The sequence below is a fragment of the Carassius auratus genome, unplaced genomic scaffold (genome assembly GCF_003368295.1).
Source record: "Carassius auratus strain Wakin unplaced genomic scaffold, ASM336829v1 scaf_tig00214785, whole genome shotgun sequence".
NCBI classification, from domain to species: domain Eukaryota; kingdom Metazoa; phylum Chordata; class Actinopteri; order Cypriniformes; family Cyprinidae; genus Carassius; species Carassius auratus.
The window spans coordinates 50689-77851 of NW_020527804.1; the positions used below are offsets into that span (position 1 = coordinate 50689).

At 37.2% G+C, this 27163-nt stretch overlaps 1 protein-coding gene across 1 annotated transcript in view; it reads right to left on the reverse strand.

The window, feature by feature from the left end:
- LOC113092936 (Fc receptor-like protein 5) overlaps positions 1–27163 on the reverse strand; it is a 139173-nt gene that overhangs the window by 39463 nt on the left and 72547 nt on the right. Inside the window, exon 15 of the mRNA XM_026258731.1 lies at positions 12124–12294. Coding sequence (XP_026114516.1) covers positions 12124–12294 — 171 coding nt within the window. The remainder of the gene's footprint in view (positions 1–12123; positions 12295–27163) is intronic.

The following is a 27163-nucleotide window of genomic DNA, read 5'->3' on the forward strand; positions in this document are numbered from 1 at the left end:
CTCAGAATCAGAATCAGAAAGAGCTTTATTGCCAAGTATGCTTACGCATACAAGGAATTTGTTTTAGTGACATAAGCTTCCAGTACACAGAGACAACAACAACACACACACACACACAAAAGACAAATTGGCAAATAAATAAGTGTATAAACAATTGTGCTTTAAATGATAATGGAATAGGATTGAGTGAGATGCAGGAATGTTCTAGGATGGAGGGTTAACAAATAAATATAAGGATATTGCACGTTTATAAGCATAAGTAGGGAACATTTAACTGTTCAAGAGGTAGATTGCCTGGGGGAAGAAACTGTTCTTGTGCCTTGCTGTTCTGGTGTTTGCGGCTCTGAGGCGCCGGCCAGATGGCAAAAGTTCAAAGATGAGGTGACTTGGATGTGAGGGATCCAGAGTGATTTTCTGAGCCCTTTTCCTCACTCTGGATGTATACAGTTCTTGAAGGGTGGGCAGGGGAGCACCAATAATCCTTTCAGCAGTCCGAACAGTTCTCTGTAGTCTTTTGATGTCTGATTTTGTTGCTGAACCAAACCAGACAGTTATTGAAGTACAGAGGACAGACTCAATGACGGCCGAGTAGAACTGTTTTAGAAGCTCCTGTGGCAGGTTAAACTTCCTCAGCTGGCGAAGGAAATTCAACCTTTGCTGGGCCTTTTTAACAATGGAGTCAATGTGATTGTCCCACTTCAGGCCCTGAGAGATGATGGTTCCCAGGAATCTGAATGACTCCACTGCAGTCACAGTGCTGTTCATGATGGTGAGTGGGGAAAGTGCAGGGGGGTTTCTCCTGAAGTCCACGATCATCTCCACTGTTTTGAGCACTGTTCAGCTCCAGGTTGTTAAGACTGCACCAGACAGCCAGCTGCTCAACCTCTTGTCTTTAAGCAGACTCATCACCGTCCTGGATGAGGCCGATGACTGTAGTGTCGTCTGCAAACTTTAGGAGCTTGACAGAGGGGTCTTTAGAGGTGCAGTCGTTGGTGTACAGGGAGAAGAGCAGAGGGGAGAGAACACATCCCTGAGGGCCACCAGTGTTGGTGGAGCAGCTGTTTGATGTGAATTTCCCCAGTCTCACTAACTGTTGCCTGTCTGTCAGAAAGCTGGTGATCTACTGACAGATAGAGCTAGGAACAGAGAGCTGGGTCAGTTTGGTCTGAAGGGCTGTTGGGATGATGGTGTTGAATGCTGAACTAAAGTCCACAAATAGGATCCTCACATAAGTCCCTGTTTTGTCCAGATGTTGCAGGATGAAGTGCAATCCCATGTTGATTGCATCATCCACGGACCTGTTTGCTCGGTAAGCAAACTGGAGGGGGTCCAGTAAGGGTCCAGTGATGTCCTTCAGATAAGCCAGAACCAGTTTTTCAAACGACTTCATGACGACAGACGTTAGAGCCACAGGTCTGTAGTCGTTAAGTTCTGCTATCTTGGGTTTCTTTGGGATGGGGATGATGGTGGAGCATTTGAGGCAGGAAGGCACTTCACACAACTCCAGGGATCTGTTGAAGATCTGTGAAAAGATGGGGGCCAGCTGGTCAGCACAGATTTTCAGACAGGCTGGTGTTTTTGTTCTTCTTGAAGACCTGGCGCACATCATCTTCAAAGATTTGAAGAGCAGGAAGTGTGGAGGGTGGGATTGCAGGATGTGTTAATGGTTGTGTAGGGAGATGGTCAGAATGGGTGTTGGGGGTTTCAAATCTGCAATTCAATTCAATTCAATTCAAGTTTATTTGTATAGCGCTTTTTACAAAATAGATCGTTACAAAGCAACTTTACAGAAAATTATGTTTCTACAATATTTAGTAGTAGCTAGTAGTTTGTGCACATTTGACAGAATTTTAGAAAAAAAATAAAAAAAATAATAATAATAATACAAGACGTAGTCAGCTAGACGATGAACTATCAATATTATTAATTAAGTTATTATATGATTCAGTCACACATTTAGCAATAATTGTTAGTTCTGTTTGTTGATTCAAGGTTAGCATCATCTGATATCCTCTGAGGGTCAGCATCATCTCTTCTCAGGTGTTCTGGATCCAGACTGGAGCTTGTTTAAATCCTAGTTACCACGGGATGTAAATCCCGTGGCGAAACATAGAAACAAAATACAGACATCATTAGCATAGCTGCTGATCCAACAAAGTAAAATTAGTTTAACCCAAGCTAATGAATAAAAATGCACCTTTGAACAGATGCAACTACACTCAATTAAAAAGATACATTATTCGAATGCTTGGCGAAAGAGATGTGTTTTTAATCTAGATTTAAACAGAGAGAGAGAGTGTCTGAACCCCGAACATTATCAGGAAGGCTATTCCAGAGTTTGGGAGCCAAATGTGAGAAAGCTCTACCTCCTTTAGTGGACTTTGCTATCCTAGGAACGACCAAAAGTCCAGCGTTTTGTGACCTTAGGGTGCGTGATGGGTTGTAACGTGGTAGAAGGCTAGTTAGGTACGCTGGAGCTAAACCATTTAGGGCCTTATAGGTAAGTAATGATAATTTGTAACTGATACGGAACTTAATAGGTAGCCAGTGCAGAGACTGTAAAATTGGGGTAATATGATCATATTTTCTTGACCTCGTAAGGACTCTAGCTGCTGCATTTTGGACTACCTGTAGCTTGTTTATTGAAGAAGCAGGACAACCACCTAGAAGTGCATTACAATAGTCCAGTCTAGAGGTCATGAATGCATGAACTAGCTTTTCTGCATCAGAAACAGATAACATGTTTCGTAGCTTGGCAATGTTTCTAAGATGGAAGAATGCAGTTTTTGTAACATTGGAAATATGATTTTCAAAAGACAAGTTGCTGTCTAATATAACACCCAGATTTCTGACTGTAGAGGAAGTAACAGTACATCCGTCTAGTTGCAGATTGTAATCTACAAGATTCTGTGTAGTGTTTTTTGGTCCAATAATTAGTATCTCTGTCTTATCCGAATTTAATTGGAGAAAATTGTGTGTCATCCAATCTTTTACATTTTTAACACACTCTGTTAGCTTAGATAATTGGGAAGTTTCATCTGGTCTCGTTGAGATATATAGCTGAGTATCATCAGCATAACAGTGGAAGCTAATTCCGTATTTTCTAATAATATTACCAAGGGGCAACATATATATTGAAAATAGAAGGGGACCTAGGACGGATCCTTGTGGCACTCCATATTTTACTGATGATAAATAAGATGACTCCCCATTTAAGTAAACAAAATGGTAGCGATCGGACAGGTAGGATCTAAACCATCTTAGAGCCTGCCCTTGAATACCTGTATAGTTTTGTAATCGATCTATGAGTATGTCATGATCTATGGTGTCGAATGCAGCACTAAGATCAAGTAAGACTAGAAATGAGATGCAGCCTTGGTCTGACGCAAGGAGCAGGTCATTTGTAATTTTAACAAGTGCAGTTTCTGTGCTATGGTGGGGCCTAAAACCTGACTGAAATTCTTCATACAGATCATTTTTATGCAGGAAGGTGCTCAATTAAGCAGACACAACTTTCTCTAAAATTCTAGACATAAATGGAAGATTTGAAATAGGCCTATAATTTGCCAGTACACTAGGATCTAGTTTTGGTTTCTTAATAAGAGGCTTGATAACCGCCAGCTTGAATGGTTTTGGGATGTGTCCTAAAGTTAACGACGAGTTTATGATATTGAGAAGCGGTTCTTCGGCTACAGGTAACAGCTCTTTCAGTAATTTAGAGGGTACAGGATCTAATAAACATGTTGTTGGTTTAGATACAGTGATAAGTTTATTTAGCTCTTCCTGTCCTATGGTTGTAAAGCACTGCAGTTTATCTTTGGGTGCGATGGATGAAACTGAAGTGTTAGACGCTGTAGAATCTACATTCGCTATTGTATTTCTAATGTTATCTATTTTATCAGTGAAGAAATTCATAATGTCATTACTATTTAACGTTGGTGGAATATTTGAATCAGGTGGCATCTGGTAATTTGTTAACTTAGCCACTGTGCTAAATAAAAACCTAGGATTGTTTTGGTTATTTTCAATGAGTTTGTGGATATGCTCTGCCCTAGCAGTTTTTAGAGCCTGTCTATAGCTGGACATACTGTTTTTCCATGCAATTCTAAAAACTTCTAAGTTAGTTTTTCTCCATTTGCGTTCAAAGACTACGAGTTAATTTCTTGAGAGAGTGAGTATTATTGTTATACCATGGTACAGTAACTAACTTTTTTCAATTTGATTGGGGCGACAGCTTCTAATGTATTAGAGAAAATAGTGCCCATGTTGTCAGTAATTTCGTCTAATTCGTGTGTATTTTGGGGGTACAATTAGCAGATGAGATAGATCAGGCAGGTTATTTGCGAATCTTTCTTTGGTGGCTGGAACAATAGTTCTGCCCAGACGGTAACGCTGCGACATATAGTTACTATCAGTTATACGCAGCATGCACGATACAAGGAAATGGTCTGTAATATCATCACTTTGAGGTACAATATCTATAGCAGTAAGATCGATTCCATGCGATATAATTAAATCTAGTGTATGATTAAAACGATGAGTGGGCCCAGTGACATTTTGCTTGACTCCAAAGGAGTTTATTAGGTCAGTAAACGTCCTAATGTATCATTTGCATTATCAACGTGAATATTAAAATCTCCCATGATTAGCGCCTTATCAACTGTAACTAGAAGGTCTGAGAGGAAATCTGCAAATTCTTTTAGGAATTCTGTATACGGCCCTGGTGGTCTATACACAGTAGCCAGAGCAAGAGATACATTAGATTTATTTTGCATGTCTGATAAAACTCATTCAGGTCAACTTTTTAGCGTAGGTCTTTTTAGCCGCTCTGATCTCTTTGTTCAGTGTGTTCCTGGCCTGATTGTACAAGACCCTGTCCCCATTTCTGTAGGCATCCTCCTTGGCCTGACGAAGATATCTGAGTTTTACTGTAAACCATGGCTTATCATTGTTGAATGTTAAAAAAAGTCCTGGTAGGAATGCATATATCCTCACAGAAACTAACATAGGATGTTACGGTCTCTGTGAGTTTGTCCAGATCGGTGGTAGCAGCTTCAAAAACACTCCAATCAGTGAAGTCAAAACAAGATTGTAAAACCTGCTCTGTTTCGCTGGTCCATCTCTTCACAGTCCTTACTACAGGTTTAGCAGATTTAAGTTTTTGCTTGTAGGACGGTACGAGATGAACCAGACAGTGATCAGAACATCCCAAAGCTGCTCGTGGAACAGAGTGATATGCATCCTTTATTGTGGTGTAACAGTGATCCAATATAGTACTGTCTCTGGTGGGACATGTAACATGCTGTCTGTATTTTGGCAGTTCACGGGAGAGATTGGCTTTGTTAAAGTCCCCAAGAATGATTAAAACAGAGTCCGGGTGCTGTTGTTCTGTGTCTGTGATCTGATCAGCAAGTTTCTGTAAAGCTGAGCTCACATGCGCTCGCGGAGGGATGTAAACACTGACCAGAATGAACGAATGAAACTCCCGCGGCGAATAGAACGGCTTGCAGTTGACAAACTGCATTTCTAGATCAGGACAGCACATCTTCTTTAGCGCAGTTACATCTGTACACCACCGTTCATTGATGTAAAAGCATGTCCCGCCGCCGCGCGACTTCCCAGTTGATTCTGATTCGCGATCCGCTCTAAACAGCTGAAAGCCCGGCAGATGGAGCGTGCTGTCCAGTATGGCGTCATTCAGCCAGGTTTCCGTGAAACACAGAGCAGCAGAGTGAGAGAAATCCTTATTTGTCCGAGAGAGCAGAAGGAGTTCGTCTGTTTTGTTGGGTAGAGAGCGGAGATTTGCGAGATGGATGCTAGGCAACGGCGTTCGAAATCCGCGCTTCCTGAATCTGACGAGCGCTCCCGCTCGCTTCCCCCGTCTGCGCGTCCTGAAGCGATTGATCAGCGCCGCCGCTCCTCCGATAACAACGTTCAGTAAAACGTCTGAATAATTTAAATCCGGTAAAAGATCTTGTGGTGTGTTCTGCCGAATGTTCAGCAGTTCATCTCTGGTGAAACTGATCGAAACCACCCCTGAAAGCTCATTGGCCACCCCAGATCTGATAGCTAGTTGGTCAAGTTCGTCAACACAAGAAAGGAGAAATGCTGTCAATCAAGGATGACAGCTGATCCACTGATTAAGGGCCAGTTTTACATTTTTAACTAACACCGTAACGGTTGTATGGAGACTGAGAGCTGATTTCTGCTCAGCGGACATTTGGCCATGCAGGTCAGGTGACCCGTGAGATGAGCGCACGCGCTGCACCTACTGCTGCTGGTCCGTGAAACAGGAGGACGGTCACACACTTTTGCTTCAAAGCAACTGAACAACATTAATTAGGAAAACAGTGTGTCAATAATGCAAAATGACAGTTAAAGGCATTTCATCTTTGATTCAGGGTTTTATTACCGATTTCAGTGTGATGCTTGAGGCTTTGGCTATTTTGTTTTATATTGTCTTATACTTATTCATTTATGCTCATTTATTTGTATTTTTGTATTATATGCCTTGCTGTTGTTGTATTTATGTATGCACTGAAAGCTTAAAAAAAAAATCTTTGTGTGTGATGTGTAGGCAAAACATACACTAAAATAAGTATACAATGAACCATATAAGTTGTGTATAAATCAGAACCATATGCACACATGACAACTTTAATTCATAGTGACCCCCCCCCCCCTTTATTCAATAAACTATAAACCTGGTAAACAGACTCTGTGCCTTGGTCAGAAAGAATGATCTTTGTTGCCCCAAACCTGTGAAATAAAGTAATGCAGTACACAACTGCATCATATTTAGTCAGAATAGCATAGGCTATTTTGTGTAATGGTCAATAAATGTACACATTTAAATTTTTGGTCCTGAACATGCATTTGTGACTTTCCCCACTAAATTAATCCTAGCTGTTAACATAACATAATCAGTTTATATGTCTCAAAGCAGTGTTGACAAGGAAAATATTTCGTAGCCTTTGTAACCATTTATCAATGTCCACCCCCATTACAGGCCAGTAGAATCTAGCTGAAATGGCAAGCTTGCTTTTTTCTAATTCTAAAATTATAATTGTCTGGCCTCTTTTTGTCCAGCAGCCACTTTTCTTCTAAACTTTACATTGCTTTCTGAGGAGACGTGATTTAGTTGGCCATCTATTGAAATAGTTTTATTGTTAAAATCTAAACAAATAACCTGCAATGAGGTTCTAAAGGCCTAATTGAAGGAATATGCCTATATAAACTGAAATTAGAAAACAGGCCATTGCCCATGTGCCAGTTGCTTTAAGTCAGTTAAGTATAGTTTCTTGACAAGCACTGACTTTGTTATTATAAAGTGTTGGTGTATCATTATACTCACTTTAATATGAAAAAATGTGTCGGTGTAGAGAAGTTGCTTACCATCAACTTGGAAATTGGAGGAACATATAGAAATGAAATATTTCTGCTCTTTTTTTAAGACATGGATAAATACCTTGAGTTCTGTAATTTAGAATTTCCTCAAATAGGTTTGATCTATATTAACTATATTCCACTGTTATCAGTAAGAAGGTAAACAGATTAATCAAATAGAATATTAGTTAAAATGTATTGTTGCTCTATATTGAAACGTCAGCATTTGGACATCAGCATGGACAAATTTGCAATGGAAAAATTAAACTCCAAAAACTGGGACATAAGACAAAAACAAAGGAACAATTGCAAGATGAAGAAAAATAATAGTAGAACATTAACTGGAGTGTGAGAATCATTTTACTATGCTACAGTGTAGCAAGAGATTTGTCCCCTTTTGATTTCCTTACATCCAGTTGTGTTTGGTGTATTTGCAGGCGGCAGAATTTAGGCTAATTTGGGGCAATGTTTGAGGAAACTATTTGGTTGGGTTTATTACACAGACCTTACAACCCGAGGGGAAACAAGAAGGTGAACAAAATCAACTGCTACACCAGTGCCATTGCGCCATGAAATATGAAAAGCTATTTTCTGGACTGAAGACTGAGGGTGTTTTTTTGCAGATGTGTGTGTTCAGTAGAGCTAATGTTATATTTTTGGCAAACCAGTGTGTGAAATATAGTGTGACAGCCTAGATTTAAGTAACTATAACACAAGAACAAGCTTTGACTTATTTATTTGCTCTGTGATTAAAGGGCTGTTTAAAGTCTTTTTGTCTTGAAGATGTCTACAGCTAAGTCATGAAATCACAGAAAAGGCGATTAAAGCTGCAAACTGTGCGTGTATAAGCAGCAAACCACGTCTCTCAAATGCATGTTCAAATAAAATATAGCCTATCCTGCAATTCGAGGTCACAATATCAGACGTAAGTTGATTTTTATTTTTTTATTAGTAATTTAATGCACAATTAATTGTGAGCACAGTGCACTTATACTATAAAATATGCGATATTTAAACCATTTAAATGTATAAAACCAAATTCTACTGTTATGTTGATTTTTGGCCTTTTCACATTTTTTTTTTTAGCATTGCATGCCTCATCCATGATTAATGTTGGAGAACAAGCATTTACGAGTTTTGAGAAGCTGAATGAGCAATAAAGCTAAAGTGAGCCCCTTTATTAAAATACCTGGAGGTGAGGAATAATAAAAGAATTGTCATATTCACCCAGTGTTACTTGATCTAAGTCGCAAATTGCAATCTCAATTCATTTAAGTAGAAATTAATTGTACTCAGTTGTATTTAAGGCACTAAAATAGCCCATTACCCCTACGTTATAGTCAAACACATTTTTTATATAAAATAATGAAGATTTCTGTGCCACCCCAAACTGGTTGCTGGCCCTTCCCTGGCCACCCGTATAAAAACATCCTGGCTTCGCCACTGATCACAGAGCGCAAACACTCCTGCAGTGTGTGTTTCATTCATACTCAAAGCCGGAGCGTCATTTCATTTTCATTTTCATTTCAGGAAGGTCCTAATATGGGCAAAAGTGTCCAGCTATCGCTGTTTGAAAACAGTTTATACACACAAAAAAAGCCCAGAAACTTTTGCAAACACGAAGACATTAAACATACGATTGCAACAATATATGATTTTTCAAGTAATCTCCAACAGGTGATAAATAAAGGATGAACAGTGCATTACCAATTGACATAGCATTTGTTACAGAATATAAACTATTCTGCCTTATTATGAGATAAAAAAAATTGTTTGTAGTATATAAACACATCATTATTATTTGTTATTGTCCAGGAGTTATAGATTTCTAAGTCATTTAAAAGCTAGAAATTTGAGAAAAAATTTAAATTGCCTATAGTATCCACTACCAGTCAAAAGTTTTTGAACAGTTTTGTTAATATTTATATTGAAATATATCCAAATAGAAAACAGTTAATTTAAATAGGTTAGTAAAATATTTCACAATTTTTCTGTTTTGCTTTACTTTGGATCAAATAAATGCAGGCTTGGTGAGCAGAAGAGACTTCTTTAAAAACCAAATATCTCACAGTTCAAAAACTTTTGATTTGTAGGCTATATAGATTACAGAAATGTTATATATATATATATATATATATATATATATATATATATATATATATATATATATATATATATATATATATATATATTTCTGTCCCCCTCACTTCTTAAAAGATGGCTACGCCCGTTTAATTCACAAAAAATGTTTGTATACTCTCTTGAGGTGATGTTTTGGCTTGTGTGGTAAAAGACTCGATGTGAATAATCTGAGACATTTACTGTGTTTTGTCTGCTCACTCTGGGGTGCAAGGAATTTATATGATAATTATTACATTAGTGGCTTCCCTTGCATTTCTTAGTGATATGTATTGCCAGTTTGTCATGTGACTTTTGTTCTCGTTGGATGGAAATGGCTTGGAGGAACTGCTCAACCAGCAAGTGCAGGTCCTCAGGGGGTGAGAGGAGAGCCTGGTTAACTACTGTTTTATCTGTTTCTCATTCTTGTACTTTGTTCTTCATTCTAACATTTGCATTCTAATCTAATATTTTAAAATCAACATTCACTAAAAATAGTTCCTATATATTTTTTACAATTTAAATTTAAAGTGTTAATGAAATACTGTAATTTATGTAAATAATACTGAACCAGTCAGTTCCCAATTAATTTAAGCATTTCTTCCATTGGTTTATTGAATATTCTGGTTCACATGTCACATTTTGCCAGTATAATGGGTTGTGAATGATTTTTGTTTTGACTTAAATGTTTGACTGATTTTCTTTCCTGCAGGAGGAGCTGGAGTTTTGTGAACCTTTATGAGTGGCTTGTTTCTGAGTTGACAGTGTAGTTTTCTCCAGCTCCTTTGCTGCTGTCTGAGAGCAGCTCATAATGATATCTGTTTGTCTATAAAAAGTGAGAATGTGCAGTTACCTCAAGAAATGACAAGTCATTTTTATGAGTCTTATAAATTACCTTCATTGGTATAATCATTGTATTCAGATTTATTACATATTTGTTAAACTCTGTAATATATTTTAAGAAACAAGTTCATTCAGATGGTATCACATGAAGCACACTATATCTTACCTGATGAAACAGTTACAGTGAACCAGCTGAATGTCCAGCCTGTAGAGGAGCCTTTAACCGCACAGATCAGAGTCACCGGATCTCCTTCTAACTGTAATAATTTATGTAGATTATAGTATTATAATTGACATATAAAACCTATTGGCTCATAGGTCATGGTTCTTTTGTTTTTACTGTGACACTGCAAGAATGTTTTAAAAAATAATAAGCTCCACAATGTTTTAAAAGGTACTTTTTTATTTAAAAAAAAGAAAAGAAAAGAGATTATTAACAGTTCAAAATATGAAAAACGTACATAGCATTGCAACAATACAATTCATGAATAAAGAATACACTAAAGAATAATGAATAAACATGCTTATAAATCACATGTACAGTACATGCGGTTATAAAGCAGGCAAATATCACAGAGGCTACATAACATAAGACTGTTGGGTAAAATCAAGTTCTGCTCTACATGTTTTCTTGTTAAATATCCTGTTTCACTCAAAAGTCCAAGGGTTTGAAATTCTGGTTCATGTTGAATCTAACAACCATTAGCTGCAAGTCAAAGGAGGACAGTGGTGCACGCACACAAACACAAATGTTAATTTGACCACACGCACATTCAGCCAGACAGCATTAATGATAATAATAATTGTTGATCAGTAAAATATGATTATAATGACATGTAATAAATCATTCAGCTGTTATACCTCTCATCCTGCAGCATTTGAAGATCAGCACGACTGTCACTATCAGATATGGACAAACTGTCAGTACAGAACTGAGTGTGTGGAGGACAGAGATCTGAGATTCTGAATGAGACACTGAAAAAGAGACACACAAACACTTTATCAAGCACTATATCTGAACGAGAGCATATGTTTCTGTAGTGTTCTGATCACTAGGAAACAGCTGAGCAACTGTTTACTGTCTCAAGTTAAAACAGCTAAAGTCTTTAGTTCTAAAAATGAGATGGATCTGTCTTTCATTTATTGAACAAGCTTAGTTTTATCTAACAATTTGACTTCAAGTCCCAATACCACTGATATAATTTTAAATTACTAGCAGTTTAATCAACCTGTTGCAAGCTTTGATTGCAAACTGCCTTTGAGTTTAATGAATACAGAAAAAGACTCACAGTGTACAGTGATATTAACAGGATGATAGTTCTCTCCAGATTCAGACTGACACCAGTACACTCCAGTGTCTGATGTGCTGGTGGAGTTGATTGTACATGTAGATCCTGTCTGTGATCCCCACAGAGATGAACAATCTTCCAGCTGCTCATTATCTGTGTATCTTCTCACTCTCCATCTATCAGAGTTACTCTGGTCCTCACAGCTCAGAGAGAGAGAGACAGATGTGAAGTGTTGAGTTCTGTTGGGACTGATGATCAGAGAGACTGGAGGAGAAGCACCTGAGAAGACAATCAATTCTTCACAAACATACTGTGGACTGAGGAGGAAGTTTTGAATTCTAAAACATACAGTTTGTTTTTGTAGTGCATCAACCTCTGAAAAGATCAAGGAGCATTTGATCCCCCCTGATGACCCCAGATGCATGTATCAAATATATATCATCACATACTCTTATTTCAGTTTCAAACTGATTTAGTCTGAACTCACCAGTGACCCATAGTGGTTGTGTGTTGCTGTAGGTTGTGTTATAGACTGGTTTTCCTTTCTCTGCTCTGCACACATAAACTCCTGTGTGATTTAGAGCAGCAGAACTGACCGTGTAGTTTCCTCCAGCTCCTCTGCTGCTGTCTGAGAGCAGCTCATAATGAATGCTGTTTTCTGTAAATAGTGAAGATATGGAATTACCACCACAAGGAGATATTTCTATATGAAGTGACTAATTGATTCCCGTTGTTAGTGTAACCCAGTATATTATGGTAAAGTCAAGTGGTGAAGACAAGAAAAAAATATTACGAAGTCACTAGCACTTTCCTCTATCTATGATGTCACTTGCAATTGACACTAATCGTGTATTGCCAATGGAGACAAGAGTGCTGTGGTGGTGATTAAATTATTAAAACTAATTTAGTGCTATAACCTACAGGGTCCTGAAAGAAAAAAAACAAGACCCACAAATCTGTGGCCACAGAACATAAATGCAACGCACAAAATCTCTCTTTAAGAGTTTTCCTCATGTAGAAAAATATACAGTAAATATGGATAAATATATTAAGATACATTAAGTGCAATTAAACTTTTTAATTTGATATATTGTTATTATTTAATGTACTACAAGGCAAGCCATGAATACAATGAGAAAACTTTCACTTGTCCACCCATATAGCAAAATATAGCAAAATGCTTAATGTTGCATAATAACAGAATAAGATGATAAAGACAATTCAGTAGCATATATGTCTTGTTGTTGACTCAAAGTATATACAGACCAGCAAATATGAACGTGCATTATGAAACAAGTAATTTTAAAAGGATCAACTCAAGGTAAGCCAAGCAGATGAGCCCAGAACACAATGTGTTAAATTGCACGTTAAACATTTTCCTCCCAATTTTTTCTTTTTTTTTTAAATAAATAAACACACAATGTAGTTTAATGTACAAAGTAAATGATATAAAAGAACTTTAGGCAGTTTCTAAAAATGCTTAAAGGGGCCCAAACGTAAAAAAAAAAAAAATCATATTTATAAGGTGTTTCAACGCAGTTGTCTGGCTGCAGTGTGTGAAAACAACCAGCCTTTATTGGTAAAAATCCACCCACTCATTGTTTTATAATACCTATAAATCATAATCAGTCTCTCCACACAAGCAGTTCCAGATTTCTCACTACTATGACATCACACTCTGGGAAAGTCCCACCCTTTTGTGACGCTCTCTGTCCTATTCAGTGTTGGGGAGTAACTAGTTACATGTAACGGAGTTATGTAATTTAATTACAAAATAAATGTAACAGTAATCAGTTACAGTTACTAAGAAAAAATGAGTAATTAAATTACAGTTACTTATGAAAATTTTAATGATTACAAAGAGGATTACATTTGAATATTTACACACATCCACATACAGCTTATTTCTTTCCCAAATTGCACGAAGACATATGGCCCATGATCTCCGTGATGCGGAGAACACATTCGTAGAATTCAATCATAAAAATGGAATTCAGCCTATAACGCTGACGAAATGTGCCACATTTTGGATGAATAAATCAAAAGTAGGTCAGTACACTTGAAGAAAAATGCGATATGGACAGGTCTCTGTGAATATTAAGCCGCAAAAAGACTGATTATAAATCCTGCTCGTTCTGCGTGTCTGTGGAAACCAGGCGCTGACTGGACATCGGGAGAACCGGGACTGTTCCCGGTGGGGCCTGGCAGATGATTTGCCGCTCTACTTTAATATTGTTATTGCAAGCCGAATATACTAAAGCGATTATTTCCTAATCCGCCATTCGATAATTAAATCTCCAATAAATCATGAATCGGTTAGTCGTGACTGGCAATGGTTTGGCTCGCGCGCTCTCTGCGCCTCCGCCGAACAGTTTGGATCAGACTCCGAGTAATCAATGCGAGAGAGACCGGAGTGAACTGTGGAAGCGCACAGCTGGAGCAGAGAAGTGACACTTCTGTTCAGGGTTTCAGGTGCAGGTCAGTTTCATCTGTAAATATGCTAATGTACTGCAGTATTGTCTTTGTTAACTTAGTCAAGCAGCAGCAGCACATTGCTCACACTCACTCAAAATACTGTATAAACGACGTCATTATTATCTATTGTAATGTTACAGTAGTAATTTAGCAGACAAATCATCATATTTTGATGCATACAAAATATACAAAAACACAACCCTTAAGAAAATTAATGTAGCTTATGTTATGGTAGTCCTACTAACCGTGGTTTAACCATGGAATTTGTAGTAAAAATAAATACAAGTGGTAATTCATTTGCCAAAAAAAAAATTGCACTTACAAAACATGGTAAAGGTCAAATAAAAATATTCAGTATTAAAGTCATGAGAGAGATGGATGGATAATGGAAGTGAAGTGAAGTTCAGGAGAGAACTCTTAATTACGTTGCAGGTCCCCCAACCTAAGGATTCAAATCTTTTTCATGTCAGGTCCATAAAAAATTGGGTTGTCCATGTTTCAGAAATGATGGTGGGTGTAAGAGTGTGAGATTTCCCAGCCTATTTTTTTTCCCAGTCCGCCCCTCATGAAAATTAATCTCTAGAACTGCTCTGAGTCACTTCATGAGCATTTTTTACTTATTTTGAGAAACTATCATCATATCACATACAAAGAGACAGCAGTGTTTCAAAAAGACATTAATGTTTCAGGAGTTTAGTACACAAAATAGGACACATGCCGTAGAGAGATAACCGTATTTGAGTTGATGTATATATGCTTTTATTTTTTTTTATTAACTATTTTTCCCCAAACCATTGTTAGATGCAGTTAGATGCCTGTAGTTATGCAAAGATTTGGTTTCAAAAACAGTACCTATAAACTATTTCTTTTGATTTTAAATCTGCATTGAACTTCAGATCAATCTCATTAAAGTAAAAGGCAGTACTAAAGTCTGATTGTATGGTGGATGTGTTCAAATGTGATCATCTTAATTCAAGTGATGCAGGATGGTGAAAGTCTGACAGTATTCAGCACTACTTTAAGGTTAAACCTGCATGGTGTAAATGGTTGAAGATGATTAACAGTTGCACATAAACATTTTATAAAATTTATAAAAGTAATCGAAAAGTACTCAAAAGTAATTAGTTACATTACTTTTTTAAAGTAATTAAAAAAGTTACACTACTATTACATTTTAAATAGGGTAACTTGTAATCTGTAACCTATTACATTTCCAAAGTAACCTTCCCAACACTGGTCCTATTATACACACTCCTGAGTGAAAAGCTGCAGTCTGCCATTACTGTTTTCTTGCTGTAGCTGCTGGAGGTACAATGTCAGCGCCAAAGAGCCAATACAAGTGGTTAATTCTGATTTTCAAAGGAAATGGCTCATACCCTTAAAGTGGCAATTTCAACAAGCTATAAAAAAATATCTGTGGGGAATTTTGAGTTAAAGCTTCACATACACACTCTTGGCACATCAGAGAACAATTTAAAATATTGTATCAATGCATTCTATGGCACCTTTAACGTGAAACTTTCTGTGTTGTGCTTAGGCCAGGCAAGGCAAGTTTATTTATATAGCACATTTCGTACACAATGGTAATTCAAAGTGCTTTACATGAAAGTAAAATAATAATGAAGAAAAATAATAAGAATAAAACAAGCAATTTTAAAACTTAAAATTATTAAAACATTTACTTATTTAAAATGGATTTAAAAACGTTAGAAGATGATTTTACATTAAAAAAAAAAAAACCTGTGCAATCAGTTCGGACATTGCACAGTGCTCATTCAATAAAAGCACAGCTAAACAGATGAGTTTTGAGTCTAGATTTAAATGTGACTATACTGTAAAAAATAATTCAGTGGCTTAGTAAATTTCACAAAAATAAAGAGCTATATTAACTTAATAAAATCTTTTGAAATCATTTAAGTGATATTTTGAGTGGGTCAGATTAAAAATAATAATTAAAAATCCAACAAATAATTTCTCTAAAATTTACATTTATTATTTAAGTTTATGTAATGAAAATAAACAAGTATTTAACTAACTAATTATATTTTTAATATACCTTCAATATTTCTGGTGAATTCTAATAGAAATATTTGATAATTATTTACTTGTACTGATCTGTTTTAGAAACTAAAATTATTAAGTATTTCCTACCAATTTTCCTAAATAAAGTTCCAGCTTAATAAATGACAGTTTAAATAAATTGAGTAAATTTCGTGGCTAAAGTGATCACGTGTGCAGCTCCGCAGGAAAAAAAAAATTTGCTTTCCTCAGCAGCGACGTCGACTAGCCATAAACCTCACAACTCCTGGTAAGTAACGTTAGTCAGCTAATTTTACTTACGTTTGTAACATTTTATTAAAAAGTTAATAAGCATTTCCTAACAATTGTCTTTGTATTTTACGTCATATTCAACAAGTTTCGTAGCTTAATCGAAGTCGCCTGAAGGACGGCTTTCCTCAGCAACGGCAAGGCCCGCACTCCTCTCATATCGTGGTACGTTATGTAATTTATCCAGCTAGTTAATACTAATTATGTTTGTAATGTTTAATTCAGAAGTTAATTATTAAGGATTTCCTAACAATTGTGTTTGTATTTTGCGTCATCTTAAGAAGTTTAACAAGTTTCGCGGCTCAAGCAAGAGGCACCTGTCACTGAAGGACTGCTTTTCTCAGCAATGACGTGAACAGCATTACTCGAATTTCCTGTAAGTAATGTAGTCATTTTATAACTATGTATATTTGCAATAATGTATTCAAAAGTTGATTAAACATTGACCGTGTGTACGTGTACATAACAGTGTAGTTTTCTAAGTTAGTTAGTGGGGCAGCCATATGTATGTTAGTTTTTTTTTTTTTTTTTTTTTTTGGAGTGGGTTAACGTTCGTACTATTTGGATCACCGTTTATTTCAACCGCCATTTGAAAGTCTAACGATAAGTGTAACCGTGGTCCAGCAACTATAACTATACATGCCCAGTGGAAAACGATTTTGTACAGGTTCCCCTTTGGGGTCAGTGGCTTGTCATTTATGAACTTTCAAATGACAACATTCTGTCTTGTAAAAAGCTGTCATGTTTTTGTAAAACATCATAATTACTACATGAACTCAAGTATGAGCTCTTAAATCACCACTACAAATACGCCATGCAAAAGTATTTAAAATGGCGTGGACATAACATAGACTGGTGCGTTTTAATCAGCTCCCACTATATGCTCCATTGTAAAATCATTCTAGTACATGGAAACTTATCATATACAATATCGGTCAAAAGTTTGAAAACATTAAGCTTTTAATGTAACAAATCCAGACCTGGTGGGTATTGAAGGACAGCCGAGGCTGGGTGAGGGGTAAGTTGTTTTAATTGAGTAAACTTACTAAATTTCTTAAGAGTGTGTTTAAATATATTCATTTTGATTTGAATTAAGTAATATTTATGTTCCCTGAAACAGATCAGTTTAATTTTCCATCCTTAAATAGTTTGATAGAAATTTCACAAATATATTATGTGTATTATAAATAAACAATTTGTTAGTCAAATACTAAATTGTTTTAGTTGAAAAAATAAAATATAACTGTACATTTTAGATAAAATAAACTGTTGTATTTTTAGTCAGTTAATATGTTTACATTTATGCATTTGGCAGACGCTTTTTTCCAAAGCAACATACATTGCATTTCAAGGTACACATTTCCAATTTTATCCATTTTTGCTAGCGCCGATGCTCTACTGTTTGAGCTACAGGAAAGCCATCTTTTGTATAATCAAGTAAACTATATTCAGAGATTTTATTAAGTTAATAAAGTTAAATATTACTGTAGTATTTACTAAGCCACAGAATTATTTAGAGGGTTAAGGGTTGAGTGTGAGGGTTAATGCAATGCATATTTTTTTCAAGTAGCGCAATTAAACAAGCTTTTTTTGTTTCAAAACCATTAGTCATTTTACTTAAATATTAAACATGTTTATAAAGAAATTGGTTGAAATAATGCGGACCTCAATAAAAGCCTATAGCATTGATTTACAGCATAGAAGCTCGCAGTTGGTCTCTTTTCATTTTTCTTTTAGGTTTATTGTTAAAAATAAATGTCCCTATGTAGAAAATTAACCTGTGCTGTTGTTAAGAAGAATGCTGTTAATTTTGCAACTCCTCCCCCTGGTAAACTTTGTTTGAGATTTTACCTATCATATGGTCCAACAGAATGTTTGCTTCTTCAGGTGCTATTTGTTTTGTGTATTTGTCACTTTCTTGTAACATTCAGGTTTGAATGTTAGCTCTAACCAGTTATCTTTAAAATTTGCCTGTAGGGTTCAGCTGATCTACCCGTCTTCGTACAAGCAGAGTTGGCAGAGGAGGTCATAAAAATCTACATCCTTCGGGACAATGATAAGGCAGTCAGCGATGTAATCTTGGGAATCACAGCAGAGCCTGCTGCCATCTTTTGGGAGTCACATTGGATTTGAGATATCCCAAGACCCACAAATACAGGTCCTTCTCCAAAAATTAGCATATTGTGATAAAGTTCATTATTTTCCATAATGTAATGATAAAAATTAAACTTTCATATATTTTAGATTCATTGCACACCAACTGAAATATTTCAGGTCTTTTATTGTTTTAATACTGATGCTTTTGGCATACAGCTCATGAAAACCCCAAATTCCTATCTCAAAAAATTAGCTTATTTCATCTGACCAATAAAAGAAAAGTGTTTTTAATACATAAAAAAGTCAACCTTCAAATAATTATGTTCAGTTATGCACTCAATACTTGGTCGGGAATCCTTTTGCAGAAATGACTTCAGTGCAGCGTGGCCTGGAGGCAATCAGCCTGTGGCACTGCTGAGGTGTTATGGAGTTCCAGGATGCTTCGATAGCGGCCTTAAGCTCATCCAGAGTGTTGCAATAATGCAGCTGACATGGCACCCCAGACCATCACTGACTGTGGGTATTTGACACAGGACTTCAGGCATTTTGGAATTTCCTTCTCCCCAGTCTTCCTCCAGACTCTGGCACCTTGATTTCTGAATGACATGCAAAATTGGCTTTCATTCGACAAAAGTACTTTGGACCACTGAGCAACAGTCCAGTGCTGCTTCTCTGTAGCCCATTTCCTGCACACGCCTGTGCACGGTGGCTCTGGATGTTTCTACTCCAGACTCAGTCCACTGCTTCCGCAGGTCCCCCAAGGTCTGGAATCGGTCCTTCTCCACAATCTTCCTCAGGGTCCGGTCACCTCTTCTCATTGTGCAGCGTTTTTTGCCACACTTTTTCCTTTCAACAGACTTCCCACTGAGGTGCCTTGATACAGCACTCTGGGAACAGCCTATTCGTTCAGAAATTTCTTTCTGTGTCTTACCCTCTCGCTTGAGGGTGTCAATGGTGGCCTTCTGGACAGCAGTTAGGTCGGCAGTCTTACCCATGAAAAGCCTCAGGAATCTTTTGCAAGTGTTTAGAGTTAATTAGTTGATTCAGATGATTAGGTTAATAGCTCGTTTAGAGAACCTTTTCATGATATGCTAATTTTTTGAGATAGGAATTTTGGGTTTTCATGAGCTGTATGCCAAAATCATCAGTATTAAAACAATAAAAGACCTGAAATATTTCAGTTGGTGTGCAATGAATCTAGAATATATGAAAGTTAAATTTTTATCATTACATTATGGAAAATAATGAACTTCATCACAATATGCTAATATTTTGAGAAGGACCTGTACTCACTTGAGTTGTTCCAAAAACTGTTTCTTGAGCTGTATCCTCCAAAACTCTGTTAATGTTCAGAGGTTAAAAAATTATCTTCTTGCATAGTAATGGTTCATGATCATCCCACAGAATGGGTATTCCTGAAGGAAGTGTTTCTGTTATCGGATTAATTCTGTTGAAGATATAGTTCACCCAAAAAGATGATTTTGTCATAATTTACTCTCCCTCAATTTGTCCCAAACCTGTGCGAGTTTCTTTCTTCTGTTGAACACAAAAGATATTTTAAGTGAAGTGACGTGACATTCAGCCAAGTATTAAAGAGTGTTGGTTAACGCAGTTAAAGGTTGCCATTGACTTTGCATAGTATACTTTATTTTTTCTACCATGGAAGTCAATGGCAACTTTCAACTATCTGTTAACCAACATTCATTAAAATATATTTTGTGTTCAACACAAGAAAGAAATTCGTACAGATTTGGGACAACCCGGGGGGGGGGGGCCAGTACATTATGACAACATCATCTTTTTGGGTGAACTATCCCTTTAATATTGATGTAAGTGTTGCTTTTATTTTTTTATGGTTTAATGTTGAGTGTGACTGCAAATGGCTGGTATGCACCAGGAACAAAGTAAGATGTCATTTCTCTTACGGCTATCATATTTTACATGTAATCTACTTGAATACTAAGATGGATGAAATGTTTCATAAGGTTTAATCATTTCCCTTATGGCTACTTTACAGTTTTCATTTTTGCAATCTACTGGAATATTAAAATGGATAAAATGTTTCAAAGGTTGATTTTAGACTTTGTCTTATGTTTAATTGACAAATAAATTTTCAATAAAAAATGTGTTTCTTTCTTTATTTGGTTTTATTATATTAATTATAAAGGGTAAATAGTGTAAAAAAAAAAGTGAATGCAACATTTTGATAATTTATATTTATTTCTCATATAAAGTAATTCAGTTATTCAGATTTAATTATTTTTTTACTGACAATTACTCAATTTAAACAGTATATTTCATTGATTTCACAGCTTTAAAATTTACTCAATTTTTTTGAGTGTAAAAATGTTTCACCAAAAAAATTGAGTAAATAATAGTTAAACTTTTTACAGTGTATAGTGTTTTAGCAAATCTGATCTCTTCTGGAAGCTGATTCCAACTGCGGGCGGCATAGTAACTAAAGGTTCCCCTTGTTTTGTGTGAACCCTTGGTATTTCTGACTCGATCCTAGTGATCTGAGTGGTCTGTTAGGCTTATATTCAGTGAGCATATCTGCAATATATTTCGGTCCTAGGTCATTTAGTGACTTATATACAAGTAAAAGTACTTTAAAATCAATCCTAAATTGAACTGGAAGCCAGGGTAAGGACCTGAGGACTGGTGTGATATGCCCAGATTGTCTGGTTCTAGTCAGAATCCTGGCAGCAGTGTTCTTGATAAGCTGCAGCTATCTATTGTCTTTTTGGGAAGGCCTGTGAGGAGCCCATTACAATAGTCCACCCTGCTGGTGATAAAGACATGAACAAGTTTCTCCAAGCCTTGAATGGAAATATAACATCTAATTCTTGCAAAGTTTTTAAATGATAGTATGCTGATTTAGTTACTGCTTTGACATGACTACTGAAACTAAGGTCTATCTCCAGAATCACACCAAGATTCCTGACTTGATTTTTAGTTGTTTGACCTCTAAAGCAGTGCTCCCCAACCCCCGGGCCGTGAACCGGTACCGTTCCGTGTGTCATTTGGTACCAGGCCGCACAAGAAAGAATAAATACGTAACTTACATTAAAGCTGCAGTTGGTAACTTTTGTCGCTCGCGTCTGGCGGAAGAACATTGTAGCCGGAGCTACTTCTCTCTGTTTACATCTATTGCTGTGCTACTCTGCAGCGTTGCCGACCCCAACCAGACTAAAATAGTCTGAATATAAACACTTATTATAGGTGTACCATAGTGATTCAGGATAAGACAAAAACACGGTTTGGAAAATGGATTCACGATGTACTCACTCATTATATATATTTTTTACATTTTCAACACAAAACAACACTGTGGCACAGGCTTGCGCTGACTGGACCAGAAGAGCCATGAGCGGCGGATTTTTGCAAAAAAACAGAGGTGGAGGTGGAAGTGTGCTGAGCCATAACGATCTTTTATTTTGGAAAAAGGCCAGATGCTCTGTGTTATTTTCATGGATTTTATATTTGTTTTTGTGGTGCATCTTATTTTTTAGGCATGTTTAAACGTCAACATAGTGATCATAATCAGTGAAAAAAAGTGGGTTAGGGGGCAGAGGGGATGTTATTCATGTTATGTTGTTGGAACGATGTTAAAAGGAGGCTGCTAAATAAAGTTTTATACGAATACACAGTGGATTCATGTTTATTATTATATTTACAATATACCACAGTTTTTATGCCAGTCGTATAATTTTATTTTGTATTTATCCATTACACCATAAAGCCCGGTCCGTGAAAATTTTGTCTGACATTAAACCGGTCCTTGGCGCTAAAAAGGTTGGGGACCACTGCTCTAGAGTCAAGGTATGCATTCACCTTGAAAACTTCATCTTTGTTTCCAAATGCAATGACTTCAGTTTTTTCCTTGTTTAACTGACGAAAGTTCTGGCACATCCAACTATTAATTTCATCAATGCATTGGCAGAGGGAATAAATGGGGCTGTAGTCATTTGGAGATAAGGCTAGGTAAATCTGGGTATCATCAGCATAGCTGTGATAGGCAATTTGGTTCTTTCTCATTATTTGACTAAGTGGAAGCATATACAGGCTAAACAAGAGCGGTGCAAGAATTGACCCTTGTTGGACTCCGCATGTCATGGACGTCCAATTAGACTTATGCTCTCCTAGACTCACATAATAGCCTCTCCCTTCTAAGTATTACCTGATCCAACTGAGTACCATCCCAGAAAGCCCGACCCAGTTTTCCAGTCTCTCTAGTAGTATGTTATGTAAAACGCAGCACTGAGATCTAGCAATACCAGCACCGATATTTTGCCAGAGTCACAATTCAAGCGAATATCATTTATTATCTTAATGAGTGCTGTTTCTGTGCTTCTAAAATATCTGCTTCTAAGCAGTTAAGCACACTTTTGAAAAAATATGTGGGAAGTGTGTCAAGATCGCAGGTTGACGATTTTAGGTGCTGCACTATATCTTCCAGAATTTTGCTGTCAATTGCTTCCAAAATAGACATAATATGTTTTTGATATAGTGGCCTAATCTGTCTGACCTCTGCATTACTTTAGGATGTGCTAATCGCCTTTCTGATATTGATGATTTTCTCAGAAAAGGAGGAAGCAAACTCATTGCATTTGCTGCCTGAGAGCATTTCACTAGGAATCTGACTTGGGGGGGGGGTTTGTCAGTCTCTCAACAATGGCAAAAAGAGTATGAGTATTATTTAAGTTACTGTTTATTAGGTTTGAGAAGTTGTTCTGTCTAGCTGTGGCTAGTTTCACATTAAAAGCATGAAGGCTGTCTTTATAGATGCTAGAGTGAATTTCAAGTTTTGTCTTCCTCCACATCCTCTCAGCTTTTCTGCATTGTCTTTTCATAGTCTGAACTGCTGTTGATCTTCTCCAAACTGATTTCTGTCTGTTTGTTTTCTTACTGACTATTATTGGTGCAATATCATCAATAACATTCTTAACTTTTGAGTTGAAGGAATCAAGGAAATATCAACAGAGTTTGCAGAAATTCATTAATGCCATCTAGATTCATCTAGACCGATCTAGATTCAGTTGTAGCAGAGATCAAAATGTCAAAGAAAATGCATGAAAAAGTGGTCAGATAGTGCTATGTCCTTAATAACAATGGATGAAATGTTTAGACCCCTACTGATGATTAAGTCTTGAGCGTGTCCACCTTTGTGTGTGGGTCCTTGCACATGCTGAGTCAGGTTAAATGTGTTTAGAACCGTCATTATTTCTTTTGTAGTTTTGTTTTTTGTGAACATTAATATCCCCTGCAGTAGCAAAACAGTCAAACTCTGAGGAAATCATAGATAACATTTCTGTGACCTATTCAACAAAGGCTGGAGAATATTTTGGAGGCCTGCAAATAATAATAAACAGAATGCGTGGGGCACCTTTCAGCACAATCCCTAGATATTTAAAAGACAAGTACTGACCAAATGCCACTTGCTTTCATTGATAGACATCTTTAAATAGAGCAGCTACACCCCCACCTCTCCTAACAGTCCTGCAGACACTCATGTAAGTGAAGTTAGGAGGGGCTGCTTCATTGAGGACTGTTGCTAGCCTTCTGCTAGCCATGTTTCATTTAGAAACATAAAATCCAGATTGTTTGTGGTTATAAAGTCATTGATTAGAAATTATTTATTTTTTAGTGAGCGAATGTTTAAAGATGCTAACTTGATGGCTGTGCTTTGTTTCTTTACATCAATCTTAGTTTGATGCATAATAGGCCGCAGATTAGATGAGTTTGCCCTTCGGCTTGAGATGGCCTTAGATTTTCTATCACATGATAAAACTGAGAGGCACACTGGGTTCCAGCTTGTTCTGTAGGCATTTGTGAATGTTGCTGCTATTATAGCGGGGACCCGACACATATCACTGAGAGCTGCTATCAGTTGTTTTTGGTTCACCTTCAGCAGATAGAGGGTTTGGGCCCTGGTGTTGTGGCAGCGGTCGGAGAGCTCTCATAGGAACAGGGCCCACAGGCTTTGGTGGTTGGGGGGCCCGCCGTTATTTTGTTGATATCTCTATGCTGAAGGATGATGGAGGGAAAAGTAGATATAGTCCTTAAACACTCTAGCACCAAGTCTGTTTGGGTGGAGGCCATCCGGTTTAAACAATTGTCGATGGCCCCAGAAAAGATTGAAGTTGTTGATGAAATTCACTCCTATTATATTACAAGATCTTTGTAGCCATGTGTTCAGCCCAAGCAACCGTGAAAACATATTTGTTCCCCTTGCTGGGAGTGGTCCACTGATGAAGGACTGAACTTTGAGTCTTCGAAGTGTTTCAAAGTATTCACTGAAGTCCTTCTTAAGGAGTTCTGACTGCTCTTTCCAAATATCATTCTTCCCCACATGGATGATGATTTGATTTGCAGTCTTGTGCTTCATCAGAATGTTCTGAAGTTCCTTGCTCACATCAGAGACCGTTGCTTGAGGAAGGCAGCATGTTGTTGTAGTCCTGCTACGGATATTTCTGATAACAGAGTCAGCCACTATCAGAGTCCTGGGCTCGGCTGTGCTCTGAGCTCAATGCCACTGTCTGCTCGACCTTGAGCGCCTGTTAGTAGCGATGTTAGCTGCTGGCTGATCCAATAGATGTTTAATCACATCTGGTGATTCCTCACTCACATTCATTAATGCTTCAAATCTGTTCTCAAGATGTATAGGGGGTGGTATTTACAAGCCTTGTCATAGTCGTATCTGGGGTAGAGGAAGCTACGGCAGCAATACGAGAAACTCGTGACAATCTGATGTCTCGTGTTCCTTTGGGTCTCGCTCCCCGTTTGTGATCACTGTGGTGATCAGTTTTGGCTTGTTCCTCTACACTTGGTATAAACTGTTGAGATTCAGAAGATTCATGAGACTCACCCGCTGTATTCTGAGGGGTCCATGACAACGGTCTGCTAAGTGTTCCACCTGTTTTGGAAGTCCAGCAAGTAACTTTGTTTCAAGAATCACAATCCTTTGTAGAAGTTTGCAGCAGTTCATGCAACAAGTAGATCCAACAGGAGGCATTTCTCTCTCTTCTGTTTGAATGTAGGCAGTTGTTATACCATCTCCAGAATGTAAGCTGCTGGCAGTGGGAGGCAAAGTTTTCTTTTTGTAGTATTATTCCAGTCCCAAAGATTTTTTAGTTTTAGAGTTTGTGGCAAAAATCTGTAGTTTGAGCACTGTGCTGATCTGCTGAAGTAAAAATCTTAGAAAAATCTGAGAAAAGTACAGAAATAGGAAGCAAAGCGCAGAGCAGTAAGCTAGAACGTCCGAACGGTAGCAAAGCCGGAAGCAAATTAAGTCTGGGCTCACCTGCTTGCCTGTACATATTAGTTATGTTTATTTTAATAATGAAGAGGAGCATATTGAGTTTGGTCTGTATCATCTTAGTCCATTACCCCACATTATAAGCAGTGATCAAAAAAAAAAAAAAAAAATACGTAACATAAGAGAATCCAGTTCTGAAAGATTGCCAAAGCTTTAATCGCCTCAGTTTAAGCAGAAGTGTGAAGCATGAGTGAATGGTTTACTAGTAGCTACAGCACCATAAATAAACTTTAGAAAATGTGTTGAAAATTCAAGTTATTAAAAAATACTAAGCACTTAAAAGTATGACACCTTGTGTGATTCTTAAATCAACCACAGACAATGAAACAGCCTGTGAACATGTAATGATACATTACTTTTAGTGTCATATTATTTATTTAAATGTTTGAACTTAAGCAGTCACTTAAGTCAACCATGCAAATGTGTGAGCTGTCACGGAAACCAGTGACACAAATCGGCAGCACAACTTTCGAGGAAAATTGAAAGAAGCATTGTTTTTTTTTTGCAGAATCTGTTAGTTGAGATCATGAAGAAGCCTCTCCGTGTTTGAGATAGCAGTATTGGTATATTTAAAAGCATAAAATTTGAGGTTGAACTCGGCTTGCTTTTCAGAGATTCTAGCACGTAGTAGGGGCTTGTCATTGTAAGCTGGCTCTTGTTTCTTTTGTTATTGCCCCCGCCCTCCAAAGGAAGTGTGGCTACTTATTATGCAGCGCTCTGGCCGGCTCAAGCTGATATCAAAATTCAATGAAGATGGACGTCTCAAAGATTATTGCAGACGAGCTGAACCATGTCCGTTACACCAAAATGTTTTGAAGTACTTCTTCGACAAGCTGGATGCTTATGAACAAGCGCTCACTGATTCTGAAGACGATCTGAGCGACAATGAAAGTGGCATAATAAGACTGAATAATATTCCTAATCTACAGCTGAGTGAAGATGAAGATGAAGAATGTATCGGACTGGCTTCAGACAAGTTGGACCGTAAGATATCAGAGGCTATATCGATAGTAACATTTGATGGGGATAAAGACAGAGAAATGGGGAAAATCCGTAACTTTGAGTGTAAATGCTACACAAGAAAAAAGACGCTTTCTCCAGACATTATGTACATCATACGGCTAGATTCTTTACCTGCAAATTATTGGACATCTAGAGGCAAACAGATGCACAGTGCAAACTTCGGAGCTGGTTACATCTACAAAGAAGTCCCTGACAAAGAGAAAGTGTGCCCGAACTACTTATTTCATTGAAGGCAACGAGAGCTGCAAGAATACTTTTCTTAGGTGAGTTTCCATAAACATCAAAG